This window comes from Castor canadensis, chromosome 14, assembly GCF_047511655.1.
Source record: "Castor canadensis chromosome 14, mCasCan1.hap1v2, whole genome shotgun sequence".
Classification (NCBI taxonomy): Eukaryota; Metazoa; Chordata; class Mammalia; order Rodentia; family Castoridae; genus Castor; species Castor canadensis.
The window spans coordinates 38,394,308-38,412,227 of record NC_133399.1 but is presented as its reverse complement, the minus strand read 5'-3'; the positions used below and the strand labels follow the sequence as shown (position 1 = coordinate 38,412,227).

Sequence of the window (17,920 nt, the reverse complement as noted above, 5' to 3'; positions counted from 1 at the left end):
AAGCAAAAGCTCAAGGAACTTATAAGAATTTAAGAAAAAGTCAGATGGAATCAATTCTTAAAAACATTGAATCAGAAGCAGCTAAACTTCAAATTCAACTTGAATTAAATGAAATAGAATTGGAAAAGTACAACAAGGAGTACCTAGAGGAATTAAGTCAATTAAACGCACTGCAACATGAACCAATCATGTAAGTCAAATAGGGAATCATAGCAATAATTTAAGCTTAGTACTTGTTCTGTAATGCATATCTTTTAGGGAAGCTGGATCATGAGATTAATAGGATGTGAAAGCTGACTAATAGAATAATTTTGGAAAATATTGTTAGTAAATGAACATACATTTAAAATATTATTCGAAGATCATTCATATCAATGTCCTTTTTAGTTTCTTTTGGATTTATATGGCATTTTCCCACATACTATTTTCATGTAATCAACCTTATATCTCAGACTTTCTGCTAAGTATTTTGAATCATTCTAACTAAGATAGTTAATCAGTTAAAAATGCTTCTCAGTTCACTGAATTCAATGGGACAAGTAAAACTAATACTGGTTTTCTGACCCAAGTCTGGCACTTGGCTTCTTTCCTTGTCTGTGTCCATGGGGTGACCAGCAGATGATGCATGGAGACAAACAGTATTTAGAGCTTTCCTACTCTCTGTAAAGGCACAGTAACGATACAGAGAAAGACTAACAAGGGGATAAAGTGAGAGTTATTTCACCAAGTGGTAAAAAATAGTGTGATGGTGTGTGTGTAAGACAGAGAGGGCAAGGCCCCTCTCTGAGGCCTGGGTGAGGATGGAAGAGAAAATTGCCTCAAGAGCCATTAGAGGGCATTGTGATCACCAGCCCAGCTGTCTCGTTCTGCCCACAGACTTGCTCTGAGTTGTTCCTCAGCGCCAAAAGCTTAGTGTGAAACAGGCTTAAGTAGTATGTAGGCTGTGAAATCTAACTAAATAATATAGCTTTGCAAAATAATGTTAGTAAGTGAAATTTCTTTTAAAAAGTTATCCCAAGGTAGCTTATGTTATGTACTCTCTTTGTTTCATAAGGCATTTTCCCAATTAACATCTCCTATCTAACTAGACCTCAGATTTTCTCCTATTTTGATTTTCTCTAACCAACACAGTAATGCTGCTTCTCAACAACTAGAAGTATTAAGGAATAGCTGCTCTTTGAGGATTCTGCCCTAATTCATCCCAAGGGGATATTAGAACTGCAGGCATATTCTGGAGCTTGGCAGTTTCTCTTGCTTATGGTCACTGTTGTACCAACAGAGTGTGGTGGGAGACAAACTGTCTTCATAGTTTTTCTTCATGGAGGCATATTCATGGTATAGAGGAATGATGAAAATGGGATGAAGTGAAAATTGGTTTTCAAAGTGATCAAAAATAGGTCCTTGGTCCCTTGAATGGGGTGTGAGCAAGACAGAAAGAGCAGGGCCCTCCTATATTGCCTTGGTGAGGATATAATGAGATAATGACGTCAAGAGCTATTTTACTTATTTTTGATCACTAGCTAAATTGCCTTGTTCTTCCCAGAGGTGTTGCTGAAGTCTTCCTCTGTGACAAATGCTTAACTTCACCCATGGAAGGTAGAGATGGTAAAAACACGTGCTTGCAAATGGGATAGTTTTAGGAACACCTAAGTAGGTTTACTAAATAAAAGTATTCCCAGCTTTTTTTCCAGTTTTATTTTGTGACTTGTATATATACTTAAAGTGTACAACATGCCATTTTAATTAATACATCTAATATCAAGTGGCTACCATTTCTCTCCCTCATTCTTTATTTGAACTACATTTAGTTCACCATCCCCTCAGTAATGCATTTACACCTGTAGAGAAATTTAAACCCACCATTGTATATAGCAGCTATGCTCTGACATTTTTAGTGTTAATATTCTGCTCAGTGGGATATTTTGTTTATTCTTCAGACATGTTGTTTTAAAAGGCAAGTTAGGTAGGAGTCCTTCAGTTACAAATGAAATGCTAAGTATTTTCCTCTTGCAGCATTCGCAGGACTAAGGAGTGCCTAGAAGAAGCAAAGAAGTTGCTCTTGAGGACTGAGCACAACAGGCCTATACTCGACACTATGAGGACAAGGCCTGTCACGGGCTGCCTTTCTGATGAGACTATGCACTGTAACTTGGGACTGAATAGAAGTTGCAACCCAAGAGGAAGCTTGTTTGCTCCTTCCTCAACAGAGAGCCTAGACCACTACCTGAGCGGGGTTAGCTGTATTTTCATTTTTTCTTTGTGTGTCACATTTCTTATGTAACTAATACTTACTTGTTTGATTGTCTTATACATATTCTATTAAGGTTGCAATAATGTGTTTTAATAATGGAATCAGAAATTATGTAATTTTTTAAAAAAGTTATGTAACTCACTTTGAAGACATATCATTTTTTAAATTTAACTCCATAAATGTAAGGAAACTGATACAGTTTCTTTTTGTACAAGCTGCATTTAAATTAGACTTAGAAAATGAGTACTACTGCTGGTAACTACAGGTATATTTGACAGGCAAGATTTTACCTTCCAAACGATTTCAGGGTTGCTGTATTTCATAACACTTGTAGATTTTCCTTGACCTTCCCAAGTTTACTGCTAATCAAAAGTGAATGATTCACACCCAATCCTTTAAGCAAAGATAAATGTGTATACCTTCATTGAATCTGACATGAATGCACTTTATCAATTTTGTAGGCCTGTTAACTAAAAAAGTTACATTATATTTATAAGTTAAACTTTGCCATTTATTTAAACGAGAACATATAATTAATTACCATCATATTTGTCACATGTTTGTGGTACTTGGGTTTGAACTCAGGGTCTACACCATGCGCCACAATGCCAGCCCTTCTCAGTGATGAGTTTTTTAAGATAGGGTCTCACAAACTATTTACCCAGGCTGGCTTTGAACCTTGATCCTTCTGATCTCTGCCTCCTGAGTAACTAGGATTACAGGCCCAAGCCACTCACACCCAGCTGTTTATCATATTTTCATCTCACTTTTTCTAAATTACGTTTATTGTGCCACCGTTTTTTATTGTGATTGCAATAGTTTTTGAAACTGTTAAAAAGGCAAATGTTAACAGTTTTAGTGTAGTCTTAGGTCTCCTGCTCATACATTCTACTTCTGATGACATACTTCTTAGGGCTCTATGCTCTTAGTGAATACTTCTGATGTCTCCATGCACTTTTATGTCTTTGAAAGTGTCCCTATGCTGCCTTGACTCAAATGATCCATGCTAAGGTAGCAATGATACCAAAACCCTTTAAATGAGAGCTACCATAAAAGCACTCATCACGTTCCTCCTCTCCAGCATTTCAGGACGACAGCACACCGTCCCTGCCTCTACTGTAGATGTAATGAAAGCTTCCCACCCAACAACCTGAATACATTCACAGTAAGTATCCGTTTCTGGGGATCTAAAAATCATTTCACCAATGACAAGCTGTATGAATTGTACAGAAAAAGTTCAAGTCCATTAGGCAGCTTGAGATAGTTGTGTAGCATTTGGTTATTTTGTGGACCAATTTTGAAAATTACGAAAACCAACTATTGGTACAAAATACAAAAACTAGAGAGCAGCTAGTTTATTTTGTGTATCATTATTATTAAAATATCTGGTTCAGTCAGCACGCATTAGTTCATAGATTAGTGGTGTTTTTGTGGTCTCCTTAATGCACAGAAAAGTAGCATAGGCCTGTTAAACCTGTGCAAATACAAAATGTTCTAGTTAGTTCTTACCAGAGAAATCAGGAGATGTTTGACTTTTCAAGAGAGTGATAGCTGAGTATGTAAATTAAGCATGACATAAAGGAACAATTTGGGGGAACTATTTTCCTTTATAGGTCAATAATTTTTCTATAAGGTATATATTTTAGTGAAAGAGTTTTATCAGATTATTTTCATGTGAAATCTTAGTAAATAATGTAACATTGGAAAATAATATTAGTGGAAAATAATATTAGTGCAAGATGATTTATATTCCATCCCCCTTTTGGTTTTATATGGCATTTTCCCACTTTATATTTCATATAATTAACCTTATCTCTTAGATTTTCTGCCAAGTTTTTAAAATCTTTCTAATTAAGGCAGTCATATTGTTATAAATTGCTTACCAGCACTGCCATAAATAGAAATGTTAAAGTACAACTATCCCTGGAGGATTATACCTTAACCCATAGGGTATTAAGATTAAGTAGCATTAATCTTAGCCCCTTGCCAGTCTGGCATTGGCAAATTTGTTTGACTGTCATCTTTCAGGTAATCATGAGAGGATTCCATGAGAGAAACTCTCATTAGCAGTTTTTTGTTCCAGATGAGAAGATTAAAAGAGAAAGATTAAAATGAGGATGAAGTTGAAGATTAATTCACAAAGTGGTTAAAATCTTTCCTGATCAGTGTGAAGGAATGTGTGGAAGACAGAAATGGAAGGTCACACCTGCAATGCCTTTGTGATGAAGGAAGGAGACAATTGCCTCAAGAGCTATTTAATGATGCCTGATCACCAACTCAGTTGTCTCATTCTGCACAGAGGCTGTTGATTTGAGATTTTCCTCAGTTCCAAAAGTTTCATTTCTCCCAATGGTGAAAGCAAAAGCCTGCAAATATATTTGAGGGTTTTAAAAAATTAGTTCTTAATCTAGCTTAAGAAGTGGCCATCATTTTTCTATGCACTGTTTGAATTATTTTTCAGTTAGTAAACCCTGTAGAAACATATGTACTTCCTTAGAACAAATTTTAACTTAAAATTAAATAAAGCTGCTATGTGGTGACAAATTATTCATGTTAATACCCTGTTTAATGGGAAAGTTTATTTACTCTTTTCATATATTTTTAGAAAAGGCATGTCACGTAGGAGTCCCTCAGGAAAAACGAAATGTCCATTTTTGCCGTCTTCACAGTTCTAATGCAATGCCAGAGGAGGCCATTCTGAAACTTCTGTTCAATTCAGCCAGATATTTCTACACTGAACATTTATTCCAAGGCGATCCACAGAATTTTCATGCTAAGATAAAACTTGATGACTTCTTCCTCAACCCGTTAGTTGAGGCCTGGAGTACTACCTGAGCAGGATTGGTATTTTCTTTCTTCCATTGAGTTTCAGATTCCTGACATAAGGTCACTGAAATGTAAAATTAAAAATGATTCGGGATGGTGTAGTAGACTCTTAGTCAAAAAAAAAAAAACAAAAAGATTTAGATGTGGAAATAATTTTTAGACAATGTCTGTTTCTTTAGTGCTGGCTGGGCTGGAACTCACCATCTTCCTATCTCAGCATTCCCAATGCAGGGATTAAAGGTATGTGCCCCCATGCCCAGTTAGATGATGAATTTTGTTACATGTATTTTATCACAATTTTTTAAAAAGACGTCAGGATTCACAAAGAGGTACATCTGATCATATATTATCATTTCATTAAAATCCATAAATTCAGGCTGGGGTGCAACTCAGCGTTAGAGCACTTTCCTAGCACATGTAAGACTCTGAGCTGCATTCTAGTAATGCCAAAAGCAAAAAACATGCAAAAGTTGACTTTGGTCCTCCCTATTTAAAAAAATTTTTTTTCAAGCACAGCAAATTATTCAATTTAACCAGTGGATTCCTTCCTAAAGAAGAATATTAAATTGGTGCTAATGAGAAGGCTTTACATCCAGGCACATTAATCATATATGTTCCTAGTAATCCAGATTCCCTTGGCAATAAGCAGAATGCGCCCTGTGGGCAGCATCTCTCCATGGGTACCCCTGTCCTTAGGTTCTTACAAATGACTGGTGAGGAGTACTGGACAACCAAGTGCTGTGTAGACCCTACACAGCATCCACAGCTTTGGGGATCACAACATGTCACGTGTTGTGAGGTGGGAACTTCTACTGGGGACAGAGGGTGAGGCGGGGGATTGGGAGGTACCGGATGAGGTCCCACTCACTTGCTTGACTGGCTTTGATCCACTGCAGTGAGTGGCAGGGCTTTCTCAGAGCAGATGGTGTCTGCTCCATTTTGCAGCTCAGAGATCTGGCACCTTCCCTGGAAACCCCATCACTCTTCCCTAACCCTGTGTTTTGAGCCAAGACTGTGTTCCATGTCAACCTGAACCACTCCATCTGCCTGGCCCAGCCTCCTGTCTGGGCCATAGTGGTGGGCTTCCCTGGGGTGGGTTGAGGACTTCCTGCTGGAGCCAGCTGTTTCACTGTGGTGCTGAATGGCAGGTAGACCATCAGGGTGGCATCCATCAGTTCATGGCTTAATCACCAGCCTTCTGTGCTGGCATTTGCTGCTGTAACGTCAGGTGAGGTGATGGCCTGGAGGAAGGAAGGCTCTGACATGCAGTCAGGAGGCCTGCCTGTGTGGAAGGCACAGGCCTATCCCATTCTCCAGATGGCAGCCACACTCCTGGTGCTTTCCAGAGCCTCCACTGTGGCAGGACTCAGGTCCTATGGTCTTATGTCATGCAGCTGTTCCCAGGGCAATTATAAAGTTTCCTGGCCTGCAGTAATTGAGGTGTGGCTATTACCCCCAGAAGCAGGAACAGGGCCTGATCAGTGACCTTGAAAGATGCCACCAAAACCACTGTGAGGCAGGTGAAAGGAGGCTATTGACAGGGACTGTCTTCTGACCCCATAGCAGCCTTGGCTCCAGGCACATGTGAAGTTAGGGTGAAGAAGTTGGACTTTGAAAAGCAGGAGATGAAAGGAAAAAACACAATACCAGAACATCTTTAATCCCCTTGCAAGGTGGAGGTGGACTATGAGAAGAAGCTGAAGGAGACACAGGTGATGTGGTATGCAGGGCTCAGGGTGCAGCCTTAACCAAGTTTCTCCTAGGTGGTGATGTCTCCTTCTTAGGCTCTGACTGGATGGAGCCTGGGTATCAGCCTGGCACAACAGGTGCCAGCCTGCCTGTTTCCTCTTCTTAAAGCCAACCAAAAGCCCTCATGGTCTGGTTCACTGCTTTGCCCACAGATACAAGAGTTAGACCTTGTGCCTGCTCCCCCAAAAGAATGTGACCAGTGAACAGAAGCTCCAGAGCCGTCAACTTCCTTCTGTTCCTCTTCACCAGCTTCTTGCTCATGACCAAGAAGAAGCTGCCCCTGGATGGTATCCTGTTGGGGTATGGCATTGTTTTCTGTGAAGTCTGCTGATGGGGCCATCTTGTGTTGGGTCTGATGGTTTGAATCACTTCTCTCACAGATGTGCCCAGGCTGTGGCTGCTGCTTGCTTCACCCCAAAGTCAGACTGTGAAGGTGCTGTGTGGCCTTCTTGCACTTCACAGCCAGCAGCAACCTGGACACATGGAGTCCAGGCCCATGTGTGTCTCAAAGGCTAATCAGGGCTCTTTTCTTCATGTGTTCAGACTCAAGATAACATCACATTCAGGTGAGGCCTGGCCCGTAACAAGAACAAATCTCCTACTTCACTTTGCCCAAGACTGACACTGAAATGAGGATTTAGTCGTAATTTGATAAAGAGGTGACTTCATGTTTTAAATTATGTGTGACCAATAATTTTATTTCCACCATTGATTTGAATTCTTCATGGTAGAAACGACAGCACATTAAAAGTGATGACTTTCTTGCTTCCAACATAAGACTTGTGGCCCACGCAGGGCGATGAGATTTGCCTGAGGTGCAATGGGGACCTGGCATCCCTGTGGAAAGAAATTGGCCATGTCATCAAGGTTCCCAATAGTATCCTTCATGTGTGCAGGGCAGGGCAGCTTGCAGGAGAGTCATAGGATCATGGGTGGCAGGGTGTGGTATGGGGTCATGGGTACTGGTCCATTTGACCTTTAGCTGCACCAAGGAAAACCCCAGACCCTTAACCTTGGATGAGAAAGGCATGTGTCCTCTTTGCTCATGCAGGAGTTCCAAACTGGTGGCACCTTATAATCCTAGGTCAGAAGACAGCTCCACTCCTCTCCTCTTTTTGTGTTTGAGTGTGCATGCAAGACTGAGAGTAAGAAGGGACTAGAGCTCACTGTGATGGCAGAAGCTTTCCACAGGGCTACTGCTCTCTGACTGCACTTTGGCTTTGTTCACTGTCAGTGCTGCCAGAAAGGGTCTTGTAACTCACCAAGTAAAGACTGAGCCAAGTCCCCTGGGAGAGGTGACTTTAGACAAAGAAACAAGCTTAACTCAGTGACCAGATTATTGTGAAAGAGTCATACTGAACTCTGCAGCAGTGTGGGCACACCCATGGAGGTCACTCACTGCTTCCAGGTAGATTTCATGTGGAAGTTGACCTTGTTTAGCAGGTATGTCTGCCCTCTTTCCTTTGGCACTTCTACCCTCTGATTTGCAGTCACTTGCTGTTGTCGGGGTCACTGTTGTCCATGCCCAGTGTCTATGATTGCTGTCTTATCATGCTGGTGATGAGAGGTGATCCACGAGAGGTGTCTCATCACGATGCATGTCACACACCCAGTACTCTATTCACAGGATGCAGAGTGTGTTGAAATGGAAACATTTTCTGTGGAAGTCTTTTGCATCAGGCTACAAGACACGCAGCCATGAATTGAAGGACAGAATCATCAAGATGTAGTTGCTGACATAGGCAAGGGCTCTGCACCCTCAACCACACTCGGGTTCACAACACAACCTCCTCCTGTGGCCTTCAGGGAGGGCTCCTAACAACTGCCCCCCTAACTACCATGTGGCCTTTCAGATGTACATCATGAAGACTGTGCTGCAGAGACCGTGGCTCCTAATCCAGGGCTGCCTGGACACTGGAAGATGACAACATCATCCACCCTCACCTACCACCTGTCTTGACAGGGCAGTGGATAGGATGTGCATTCCTGGGACGAGATCTGGTATGTGGGTGGTGAGACAGTGGGGGTGTCCCATGAAACCTGGCACTCGGTTCCTTCCATTACTGGTCTTAAATACCACCTTTATGGCCTGCTTCTGTCATAATGCTGGTCAGTGTGTCATGAGTGCCATTGTGCTTGTGCCATTCAGAAGCATCCACATTGAGGACAGGCAGGAGAAGATGTGGAGTGTAGCTGCTAGCAGCTCTTCTCCTGGTTCAGGACAGTTAGGTCTAGGCAGAGAGACAGGAAGCTCAAACTGCTATAGGGGCTTCAGCTTCTCGGGTGTCATGATGCTCTGGCCTGTGGCCATCTTCCCAAGGTGTCCCTGCTGTCTGTGCGGGAATTGAGGCAGTCTTGGGTCATTAGCATTTACTGAATTTCCTCTGGGGAAATGCTGGGATGTTGGCATCTCGTCCCAGGTCTGTGAATCAGGTGACAGACAGATGGGACTGAAAACCTTCAACCTCTGTGCCAACAGCCACAAGGCAAGTGACTCCATGGTGTCCTTCCTGGCCCAGCATAACCAGATCAGGAACATGGGCAGGTGGGTGTTGGGCTGCCCCGGGGCTCAGGTACAGCCTGGTGTGTGCTGAACTCCACCTTCCAAACCACCAATTCTTACAGAATGCTGGAGCTGCAGAAGCTTGCAGCTGAGGGAGGAGTCTGTGGAGCTGTCATCTGTGCACGAGAAGCAATACCTCCCCCTGTACCACACAGTTGACAGAGAGCTGCTCAAAATGAGTCCACATTCATCCCCTGTTCCTCTGGTGCAAGCAGGTAGATGGCCCCACCTCTGCTGCAGGCTTACATGGAAGCCAGTGTGAATGACCCTACAACTTCCTGCCATGTTAGTTGATACCTGCAGTGCAGGCAAGAATAACAAAGGCCCTGGGAGGGGCTCCTTGAAGGGAACTCATGGACCCACAGGCCTATGCTCCACACTCAAAGCCTGGCCATGATGGGTCCTGAGTGAAGACGCAGTGTTGTGACTTAGTGCTGTTCAAGTCATTATGTGTTCTGATCATATTTTCTGCCCACATTTTTACGGCTTACAATCAAATTTCTTGGTGGTGGGATATAGATCCAGGGCCCTTCATTCCCTGTTTGTGCCATTTGGGCCATTTCACACCTGATAGTTTCAATTTGTGTGGCTCTCTCTCACAGCTGATACCCATGGGTGGTACTGCCAGCTGGCCTGGTTGTGATTTGCAAGAAGGCAACCAAGGCTGGGCTCAAATAGCCAACATGGAGTGTTACAAAGCCACATGGGAGCCAAAGACCCAACATGGGTCTGAGGAGGGTGGACCCAGCCTGCAGGAACAGCCTCTTTGAGCCAAATTGTGCCATTTGGAAGACACATGGTCAGCCAGAAAATTTTAAAACCACTTGCTCTCTTCCAGCCTCACATGTCCATCTGGGATCCCCGGCATGTCTCCAGTGATTGAACCCATCACAGGATGCCATACAGAAGCCAATCCTGGACAACTGACTTTCATTCAAACAGCCAGTAAAGCAACTTGCAAAGATGGAGAACAAGGCCAGTTTCCTCACTGAAGTTACTTTTTGGGTCCTGGCACTTGGTGCTCATTATTGCCAAGATGATACCTGGCACAATGTTGTTCCTGTGGCACAGCCAGGAAGGAAGATGTGGTTTCCCCAAGCCCCAAGCTCTTAGTGAGTTCTCTTTGTTGTCCCATTTCACATGGTTAACACCCAGTCATCACATCTCCAGAAGTTCTCTATGAAGTATAAGCAAACCATGCACTTGTTGTGGCCTCACCATGTACACACACTTGGGTAACCAGCACCGAAACCTTGAGACAGACTCTGACCAGCTCCCAGGAACAAACTTATTCCTGCAGAGATCACAATCTAAGGCCACACTGTAGTCAATGACAAGCGTACAGGGCCAGATTGGAGCCCGTGACCACCATCTAGGAACACACTGAAACCAGTGACCACCATCCAGGGACTGACTGGAGCCAGTGACCACCATCTAGGAACACACTGAAGCCAGTGACCACCATCCAAGGTCATACTGAAGCCAGTGACTACTATCTAGGATCATGCTGTAGGCAGTGATCACCATACAGGAATACTCTGGAATGAGTAACCACCATCCAACATAATGACTCCACAGGGTGTCCTGGAGTGTCCATCTTCAGTGTCAGTTTAGGCCATTTCTCACCCATGAGTGGAAAATTCCAATGGAGCAGGTAAATATCTATGAATTGACCATCTTATGCTAAAAGTGTGAGGACATACACATGGCTAGGTATGGCCACATCAGCGTGAAGGGCCTGAAGGTAATGGTGGCTCATTCACACCATGTCATAGCACAGCGGCTAGAGGTGCCTACATGGTGGGGCCCAGGGCTCAGGATAAGAGCAGTGAGGCTGGAGTGACAATCTCTGGACCCTAATCAATGACATGTGAGGCTCAGTGAGACCACAAGTTCAGTCATAAGGTCTTACAGTTTCTCTAAGCTGTGACAGTTACATTTCTAGAAGGAAATAGAATACTCCATAGTCCTGGGCTAAGCAAAGTATATCTTAAATGGGCCTCGAGAAAATGGTAGCAACTCAGCTAGTGCCAGCTCAGCGAGTGGCAGCTCAGCCCTTGTGTGGCCTCGCTCAGTCCTAGTCATCTTTGTTCAGATGCTAGTTCAGTGTTCACACAGCAATCTTTGGGTTCAGTCGACATGGCAGGCACTGAAATGTGTGTCTCTGATATGATATCTTGTGTCTTTTTCTCCCCTGCTGGTAGTGGACCATGTGCAGAAAGTCTGTGACTTCCAGGGCACCCAGCCTTATAAACCCATGTTCTTCTGTATGACTCAGGGCCAGGAGAAGATGGCCAGTTCAGCACATCCTATCTGAACAGGTAAACATCTGCAGGCTTTGGGGGCCACCTGTGTGGGGCACTGAAAGTCTTTCAGATGGTAGATTTATAGCACTTCATTTCCACATGTATCCAATATGTTTGTTTTTATCTGAGTTCCTTTTTAAGCCCCAAGTGAGTCTTTTCCATTCCTCTGACCACAATACTGAAGGATTAGGAAGCCCACTATAGGCAACAGGTTGTGGAGTGGGCAATACCAATGTGACCTTTATGATGTCTCTGTGCCTCAATTTGTCCCCTGGGTAGCTATTGGGAAATGCCAGGCTGGATTTTGGGTATCCCTACCCCAGAACAGCCTCTATTGGGACAGAAGAGCCCACATCTGAAAATTCGGTCTTGTCAGGACAGAAGCTGCCAACATGGAGAGGATCACCAGGAATCTGCTGAAAGCAGGTGCCATACCTGACAAGATTGTCACCATCACAGCCTGTGAGGGCAGATGCTCCTTGCTTCCGCAGTACATGTGGTTCAGTGACTCTCTGCACACCATGAGCTACTAGCCACGTCCATTTCAGGTGCCCTGCCACCGATGCCTGGGTGCCACATTACATTCTGCATCACATAACAGATGTTTACCTTGAAGTTGGCCTTTGTGAGGAATGCCCATCACTGGCTGAGCTCAGAACATTTGCAGAATCATGAATCATCCAGCAGTTTGGGAGGCCATTTGATCGCACATTACCAGTGTCCCTGCCAGTGTCTTCTGCAATCAGGCATGAGACACAGAGTCAGAACCATGGGCTAAAGTGTGTGCATGCTTCAAAGTGGTATTCTTGGGTATTTTTGGAGTAAACATAGTAAACTCTTTAAGGTTAGACAGGAATGGTGCAGTTGGTGCTGCCCACAAAGGACACAGCATTTGTCCTTCATAAACCTCACAGGGTACCCTCAAGTGTGGTAACAGTAGAGGGTGCTAGTTCCTCCTCCATGTGGAAATGAACCCAGATGCAGAGGCTCAGAAGCATTGTGAGTGCCTGCTATTCTCTTCCTACGTCGTCTTTGGTGATATGTGTGTACATTTATCATTGAACAGTAAGCAAACAGGCTGAGATGTGACTCTGTGGCAGAGAGCTAATTAGGCAGAGAGCCTAATGTGTGCAAGGCCCTGGGTTCATACCCAAGTGCTGAAAAATGCAAGAAAGAAAATGAGAGGCAGGAGAGTACAGACAGGGTAGTCAAAGTTCCAGGTTGCCTGTAGACACAGCAAGCAGGTGGGAGGCCCCCGCTTGCTAGTGGCACTCAATGGCATGTCTCAACTCCCTCCATGTGTCCTGGGTCCTGGGGAATTCCTGCCTACCTTTCACTGGGGGCAGCCTTATGTCTGATAGGGGATCTGGAGTCCCATTCAAGAGGTGATGATCAGCAGCACGAATGCCTTCCAGGGGTGTGAGAAGGACTGCATTATGCTCTTTTGCATGTGGACAAATGAACACCAAGGATTCAGGTTCTCAAAGGACCCCAGAAATCTTAAGACTTGGTCATGGCCTTGACCAGAGCATAGTGCACTCTCTGTTTGCTGCCCTCCTCCTCTTACTCACCCTTCTGCCCAGTGCTAGAGGCCAGAAAGTTCTGGGCCCACTTGAGACTCACCTTTGTCTCTCTGTTTTGGCAGTTGTCTGTGCCCAGGTGCCTCAGTCCAGCTAGAAATATCTGTAGGGATCCATCTACACAGATGGTCAAACCCCACACTCAGGGTGTGTTTGTGAGTGCTTCTACTATGCCCCTAAATCCAAGAATCTGGCATTTTGGACCTGCCCATTTTGGTTTTTGGTTCCAAATGTAACTTCTGTGTAAATGGTGAAAGAGACACCCAGGAGGCCACAGTGTCTATCTGCACAGGACACCAACTGCCCACTTCCTAGCTGGAAATCTGTGTACTGATCCCATGCTGACACTCTAAGGGACTGAGCTGGTCTTATATAGGCTCACATTCTCACTTAGGTCACAGCTGGTATTAGTTTGTCACCTCTCTTTCTAAGGTGCCTCCTTGCTTGAAATGGATCAGGTGGTTAGTATTTAATAATTCTGTGAAATTCAGATTCTTTCTTTTAACAGTCATATTTCAATACTGAAAACTTATTTTGCAGTTTTTCTACATGAGGTTCATATACCTTCTCACCTCTGTGAATCAAGAAATTTATGATGTGTGAGCTAGAGTAACAGAGAGAAGTAGTTATACCATTCGCCCCATGTGTGTTGAGAAAAGGCATAGTTTCATGAACTACCCTTCTACAAGTCTATATTCAAACTGTTTGTATAGAGAACCATTAGCTGTCCTTTAAAGATAGCTAATTCTCAAAAACCTATTTTATAAAAATCTTTGAGGATTTTCAAGATACACACAAAAAACTAAAAATTTACTTTGATAAGAAATGAAAAAGCCTGGCTCTACCTACAGCCAACTTTGTAATTTATTTTTCTACTTTTTTCCACTGTAAATTGTTTATTTAAAGATGTCTCCCTTTTGCTCTTGGAGTGGACAGAACAATCTTTTAAGTCATCTTTTTATAAGCAGTCATTAGTTTACTTCAAAACTCATTCTATTTCTGATATGTGCTGTCACTGGGATTTGAAGAATGCAAACAAAAGGTGTCAGGATGACTTTTCTCTTAAGAATGCCTGATCTACATTTAAAGTGAGGTTCTAGGAAGATCTAGCACAGGAAAGTGTGATGTCATGGAAAGCTGTAGTAAGAGAGGAAGAGAAGTGTTGCATGGTGTGCATGTTTGTGTGAAAATACCGTGATTGGTAGTATTGCCAGCAGTTTAGTCATGCCAGAGAAAAGGACAGATAGGAAAGGGCTGAAGATAGAGAGTTGGAAGGATTCAGGTTATAAAACATATGCTCATTAAGGTGCATTCATGTTTGCAACATTCATATTGCATCCACTGTATGTGTGGAGGAAACAGCAAAATAAAGAATTCATAAGCTTGAACTGAGAGAATGTTTCCAGAAATATGATCAGATAGAATAAAAAGAAAAAGAAATGTTTGGGGAGAAAATATTCTCCAGAGAAGTAGAATTCATAGGACATAGGGATCTGAGGGATTTGTCACAGGAATTGGTTCCACAATTATGGTGGCCAACAATTTCTACCATCAGGGCTGGAGGGGTGGCTCAAGTGGTACAGAGCCTGTCTAGCAAGCATGAGGCCCTGAGTTCAAACCCCAGTACTATCAAAAAAAAAGTCCTACCATGTGTTATTTGTAAGGTATGGACCAGCAAAACCAGTGGTGGAATTCAGCCCATAAATTTATCCAATTAATGTAAGTGGCCATATATTCAGAAATAAATTTTTCAGCTATATTCAGAAATAAAATTTTAAAGTACTACAGAAATGAATACATTCACATCCAGATTAGTCTTTGCCTCATAATAGTAATTTTAAACAACCTGCTAAGCAATTTCTTCATCACATGCTGTTATTTTCACCTTTATTTGTAAACAGTGTGTTCCTTACATCTGAAATGCTTCTGTCAACATTTTTCTTTTCAGGCACTACACTATCTCTAGTCTTCCTTGATTGTGGCTTTCTTTCCCTGAACAGAACTTGCTTTCCTTGGGCTACCTTAAAACCTTATATTGCAATTGTATTTAAACCACTTGAAGTGTAAATTATTTTTACTAGTGTATGTAAACTGTATAAAGGAGGTTTCACTGTGCTAACTCTGTATATCATTTATTCTCTTTTGATCAAATTCGCATCTCTAGAGGGATCAAAGATGACGACTGTGGGGACTGGGAGAATATGAGAGGATAATGTTTATTACGAAAGGGGTGAATAATACGGAACATTATGACTATGTATGGAGGTGGCATTATGAAACCCAATAAAAATGTTAAAACTCTTTAAAGGGGAAAGAAAGAATAAATTGTTCCTTTAAATGTTTATCACTTTTGCTCCTGGAATGGAGGGCATTGTCTTTTAAATCATCTATTTATAAGAAATTGTACTGCATTGAAAAACCCATTGTATGTTGTATTCCTGATATGTGCTGGCACTTGGATTCATAGACGGTGAATGCTTCACAATCTATGTGAAAGTTTCAGGGTGACTTTTCTATTTCTAATGCCTGACCTAACATTTAAAAAGTGACACTGGGCTGATAGAGGGCAGAGAAGCGTGAGAACATAAAACACAGTAGCATGAGAGGATGAGAAGTAATAAATGTTTTACAAAATGTAGTGATTGGTGAGGAAGGCATCACCAGTACTGTAGTATTCCAGAGAAAAGTGCAGACAACAAAAATAACTAAATATGGGGAGTTGGGCAGAAGTCAGGTTATGATAGGACTTACGTGTAACTCAAAGATGCTTGGACATCAATGTTCATTTTTGAATTGCAGATAGATCACTGCAAATGTGGTGGTGGATGAATGTGAGAAGTGTGTCAATAAATGGAAGGAGATGAATTAGTAGAATGCAACATTATAAAATAGAGATGCTGCTGCACTAAACTGAGGGAATGTTTTCAGTAGTTAACACATAAAGCTGTCAATGCCCAGTACAGAGTGACTGTTTGTTAAATGAAAAACATACAAAGTTTGATTCCTAAAGAACTAGATTCCGCCTATTATATAGGCTAATGTATCCAATAAAATGCGAAAGGAACTCCCCAAACCTTAGTTGTGTGTGATTGCTTTTTTTAGATTTTCTGTTTCATAATTTCAGTCTTGATCATTTAGATAGTTGAAATGTTTGTGTATTGTCTCTACTGAAGTCTTCAAGAAATAAGAGCGGGGGGCTGGAGGAATAGATCACTGATAGTGCTTGTGTTTAGCATGAGGGAGAACCTTGATTCAATCCCTGAAAGAGGGGAGAGACAGAGACAGGGGGACAAAGAGAGATACTGAAAGGAAGAAAGAAGAAATGGAGACAGAGAGAGTGAAAGGAAGAAAGAAAAAAGAAAGGAAGAAGAAAGGAAAGAGGAAGAAATGAAAGCAGCTCAAATGGGACACATTTAAAGTAAGTAACTTTCTTTACTGCTTGTAATCATTATATATTACATTCTCTGACTTGCTGTTAGACATCTGATGCAAGATTGATTAACATCATTGAATTAAATAGGTACTGGAAGAAGAACCACTTTATGCAGGTGCATCAAATAAATAAACTGGTTGACCAGATGGAGTTAAAGTGGGCTATTTTCTATAAACATGCATTCCTGCTGTGGGGCCAGTCTGTTGGGCTTAATGAACCATTTACCTCCCCCTCCTGAATGTGTGTCAAGGCAGAGAGCTCTCCAATAAGCATTTTGAACCTTGATTAAATATCTCAAGACTCATAAGTCATTTCTATGAATCATAAGCATATATAGGAGGGAGATCCAAAGTGAGAAATTGAGGATAGTAAAACATAAAAGCAGAAACTTCTGTGGTGAATGTTCAATTTTAAAACCCTGTTTTTGTAAATAGCTTTTTTTGTGAAAAATGAATGCTACCAATGACATTGTCACTGTAAATTCATATCAAAGTCTTCAGGGCAAAGTAATGGTAATACTGAAACCTTTCAACTATTTAAATGTATTTTTTTATAAATTGCTTTTTAGTAGCATAAATTAATTGGACAGCATATATAAATTAATTTATAATATCCATATGATGTACCTTAACCAAATTCCCTCTGTCTATATTACTCTTTTTTGACCATGTCCATTCTCTTCCCTCCTTTTTTTACCGGTTTTGATGACATTCATTTCTATTTTCAAATATATATATTTCTATATATATATATTTGAAAACTATGTGTTTGAAAAAATATATATATTTGAAATATGTATATGTGTGTGTGTGTATATATATATGTATATGTATGTATGTGTCTATATATAAACACTTCTCTAGTGGTCATTTCCCATTTCCCATCACCATCTCCTTTCCACCACTTCCTACCTCCTGCTTTCCCTGTCCACAGCCTCTCTTTTACAGTCTATATCATATTACTATTTTTTTCAGTACCAGAATTTGAAACTCAGGGCCTCACACCTGGTAGGCAGGTGCTCTAGCTCTACCACTTCAGCCATTCCACCAGCCCTGTTTTGTGATGGTTTTTTTTTTTTTGAGATAAGCTCTCACAAACTATTTGCCCAAGTGGATTTGAACTATGATCCTCCCATTCTCTGCCTCCTCATTAGCTAGGATTGTAGGCATGAACCAAAGCACCCAGCCAGGCACATTTTTTGAAGTCTAGGTT

At 42.0% G+C, this 17,920-nt stretch overlaps 1 protein-coding gene across 1 annotated transcript in view; it reads left to right on the top strand.

Moving 5' to 3' along the window:
* LOC141416804 (ankyrin repeat domain-containing protein 26-like) overlaps positions 1-17,920 on the top strand; it is a 941,494-nt gene continuing 923,574 nt past the window's right edge. Inside the window, exons 1-4 of the mRNA XM_074054274.1 lie at positions 1-190; positions 2,014-2,233; positions 3,333-3,416; positions 5,257-5,317. Coding sequence (XP_073910375.1) covers positions 45-190; positions 2,014-2,233; positions 3,333-3,416; positions 5,257-5,317 — 511 coding nt within the window. The 5' untranslated portion in view covers positions 1-44. The remainder of the gene's footprint in view (positions 191-2,013; positions 2,234-3,332; positions 3,417-5,256; positions 5,318-17,920) is intronic.